The sequence below is a fragment of the Vicia villosa genome, linkage group LG7 (genome assembly GCF_029867415.1).
Source record: "Vicia villosa cultivar HV-30 ecotype Madison, WI linkage group LG7, Vvil1.0, whole genome shotgun sequence".
NCBI lineage: Eukaryota > Viridiplantae > Streptophyta > Magnoliopsida > Fabales > Fabaceae > Vicia > Vicia villosa.
This window is the reverse complement of record NC_081186.1, coordinates 59,778,236-59,781,793: the sequence shown is the minus strand read 5'-3', so window position 1 is coordinate 59,781,793 and position 3,558 is coordinate 59,778,236. Positions and strand designations below refer to the sequence as shown.

Below are 3,558 nucleotides of genomic sequence, written 5' to 3'. Positions count from 1 at the left end.
GGATAATAAGGGTTTCTTACCCTCCTGCCTTCTATCCTTTTCTTTTCCTCTTTGATGTTTGTGGTCGTAGAAGGTTTGTGTAAAACCTTTCTAAGGTGGTTGATATGATATTGATCTCATGTTTTATTAATTATGAGTTATTGTTGACCGAATATGTTAGTGTGCTCAAGTGTTGATGCCTTTTGATAAGGCGCGAGCTGGTCTGATAATTTCTGTTGACGGCTTTTGATAAGGCGGGGGTATAAAGGTTATCGCATAGCATAGAGTTTCGACTATATTTTGATAAGGCGAGGGTATACAAGTTATGAATTAATAAAACATGATGATGCCTTACGATAATGCAAGAGTTAAATGTTGAATTTGTGATGTTTGATGTGATAAAATATTGAATTTGTGATGTTTGATTCATATTGTTCATGTTTATGTTTATCTGTGTGTATTGGGGCGATTAAGACTAAAATAAGTGAATTTTGGATCTGTTCAATAGGGAGAGAAATGCAAAAAAATTGTAGATAGAAATAGAAGGGGATTGACCGTCTTGTTTCTTCTATAACTTGTGTTTTGTGAGTCCGTTTGAGATGTCTTCTTGGGAAGAGGATTAGGTCTTTTATTTTTTACTGAACCTCTTTAACTTCTGGTGTATACCCTCAATCCCTTAACTTTTTTATTTCCCGCATTTTATTTTCTGCTGCTTACTTTTAAAATGTTTTCAAACTCTAAAATTAATCATAAAAGTTTTTCAAACTCAAATTTTTCTAAAACACACAATTCACCCCTCTTGTGTGTGGAGTCACATTTCCAACAACGGCGTTAGAGACTACTCTTATTTAAAGACTAATCGTCTCAGGAGGAATATGACTTCCAATAAGAGATCCTTTCTAAACACACCTCCACCTTTTAATAGTATTAAGTTTGAATAATAGAAAGCTAGGTTGTCAAGCTTGAGTATTGTTCACCTTCACTTGACGACGAGCGAAACGTCTAGTTCACCCAATTTGAGGTCATTAACGACGAATATTTAGCGGTTATATGGTCAACTTTTAATCGATATTCTTCGAAGGGTCTGATCGAATTGGATGCGAAACTTCAAAGATCGGGAGCCGACATTATCAAAATGTTGAGTCGTCCTCAACTACCCCTGTTTTACAATATGTAACTTTAATTTCATGTTGATCTATCTTTGTAATTTCGATTATTTATGATAAATCGAAGCTTTGTTGGTTTGTTATTTGTTTTCTACATCAGACAATATTTCGGATGTGCATCTCCGAAATGTCCTTTTTCAAAAAAAATGGTTATTTCGAATGTGCACATCCGATGTCACCTTATTTCTTTAAAAAAAAGTGTCTACTGATGTGCATCTCCGAATGCTCATTTTTTCTAAGAAAAGAGGTTTCTTCGAATATACACATCTGAAATCATATTTTTTTTAGAAAAAATTACATTCGAAGATGCACATTCGAAATATATAAACCTTTATGAAATTTCGCCACTAAGTTGGGTAGAAACCATACGGATCTATAAAAAAATTGTCTTATTTTTTTAATGTCAAAAAAACTTATGATTAGGTCTTAAACGAGAAAAAAGTTTTTATCAGAAATAAATAGACCGGTGTTGTTATTACTATTAAGGTGTATTTTAAAAAAGAAAAAGAAGATAAATCACAGGCCATGACTCTGAAACTTTGAAATCCACTCTGGCGATCCGCGTGACGCTTATTTTAAACCATCAATTTCTTATCCAACGGTTGAAATCATCCCATAGTACTTTCACGCGGATAACCACTCAAACCAATAACACACAATATGCATCTTCTTAATTTCAATATAAAACCCCTCTCTCGCCACTTCCTCCAACACAACAACACATCGCTATTAGATTCATAAATTTCAAAGTACCAACAAATCATCAAGATCTTGCAAGCAATTAAGCATGTCTGGAAGAGGTAAAGGTGGAAAGGGTTTGGGAAAGGGTGGAGCGAAGCGTCATCGGAAAGTTCTGAGAGATAATATTCAAGGAATTACCAAACCTGCTATTCGTCGTCTTGCTAGGCGTGGTGGTGTGAAGCGTATAAGTGGTTTGATCTATGAAGAAACTCGTGGTGTTCTCAAGATCTTTCTTGAAAATGTTATTCGTGATGCTGTGACTTACACTGAACACGCTCGCCGTAAGACAGTTACTGCTATGGATGTTGTTTATGCGCTCAAGAGGCAAGGAAGGACCCTTTATGGTTTTGGGGGTTAGGTTAATTGTTGTTATTATTGTTAGTATAATTAGTATTAGTAATTAGTCATTTGTTATGACTTGTTGAATTAATCTCTGCTGTATTGTATCAGTTCTTACCTTTGGCTATATATAATTGTTGTTCAATTTGTGTTCATGGCTCATCTTTTTGTATGCTGTTCTTTCCCTTTATCAAGAACATATATGTTTAATAATTACAACAATAGGAAGTTTAGCAGGAAATCCCTCACTAAGCTGTGCCATATTCTTATCACCGATTAACTGAACTTGACTTTTATGCTACAAATTCTGTATCCTTGCAAGATAACCAAAAGGATTGCAATAGCAGTATTTATACAATCTATATGATAAAACTCTTCATCCAATAATAATCGAAATACTTGTAGTTATGATCATAGCACATCTGTACATGGTAAGAACTCATCAATCACCCGCCTATACACAACATGGTTATTTTCATTGCTCACCGCTAGCAGGGGACTATCTCATCTAATTTATCAAGAGTATATGTTGTCCACTGTGGGGCCAATTAAAAATAATTTATCTCGTAACAATTTGGGTCCCATGGACGAATTACCATGCTAGAACAACTCTAGATTTAGTTCATATTTATGTTCGCATGAGGAATGAAAATCTTAAGATGATGCATGACATCATGTTAATTTTATTGACAACCACTCTAAAAAAGTTTGGGTTTTTGTTTTGAAACCTAAAGACCTTGTACTCAGTGTTTTGAAGCACTTTCATGCAAATGTTGAAAGAGAAAAAATGAAGGTAACTAAAATACGTAAGAACTGATAATGGTGGTGAATATAAATGTCCACTTGAAAAGTATTGTAATGAGAATGGAATCAAACATGAAAATAATCTACTTAAGATGCCTCAATTTAATGGAGTTTGCAAAGAGTGAATCATACAATTACAGACAAAGTCAATTATATGCTTTCTCATGCAAAGTTATCAAAAGAATTTTGGGGGTGAAGCATTGACAAATACAATGGATTTTATTAATTTTTTTCTAATGTCCAACTTCATGGTGATGTTGCATACAAAGTATGTACATGGAAATGTGTCTCTTATGACTACTTGAGAATGTTTGGTTGCAAGCTTGATAAAATATTTAAATAATGTGTGTTTGTAGGTTATGGTCATGAAGAATTTGGTTGTATATTGTTTGATCCATTTAACAAGAAAATTATCAGAAGTCGTGATGTGATATTTTTTTACCAAACTATTGAAGATTTTGATAAAGCCTAGAAGTTACACTGATGTTAAGCCTAAACCTCCTAGTGGAAATTTTCTTGATGGGGAGAT

At 33.9% G+C, this 3,558-nt stretch overlaps 1 protein-coding gene across 1 annotated transcript; it reads left to right on the top strand.

The window, feature by feature from the left end:
- Positions 1-1,830: 1,830 nt before the first annotated feature.
- On the top strand, positions 1,831-2,370 carry LOC131620627 (histone H4). Its single transcript, XM_058891760.1, has one exon. It carries the CDS (start codon positions 1,933-1,935, stop codon positions 2,242-2,244), a length of 312 nt encoding a protein of 103 aa, XP_058747743.1. The 5' UTR covers positions 1,831-1,932; the 3' UTR covers positions 2,245-2,370.
- The last annotated feature ends 1,188 nt before the right edge of the window (positions 2,371-3,558 follow it).

Excerpts from the sequence above, each read along its gene's own strand:
- LOC131620627 (XM_058891760.1), top strand. The coding sequence starts at position 1,933 with ATGTCTGGAAGAGGTAAAGGTGGAAAGGGTTTGGGAAAGGGTGGAGCG.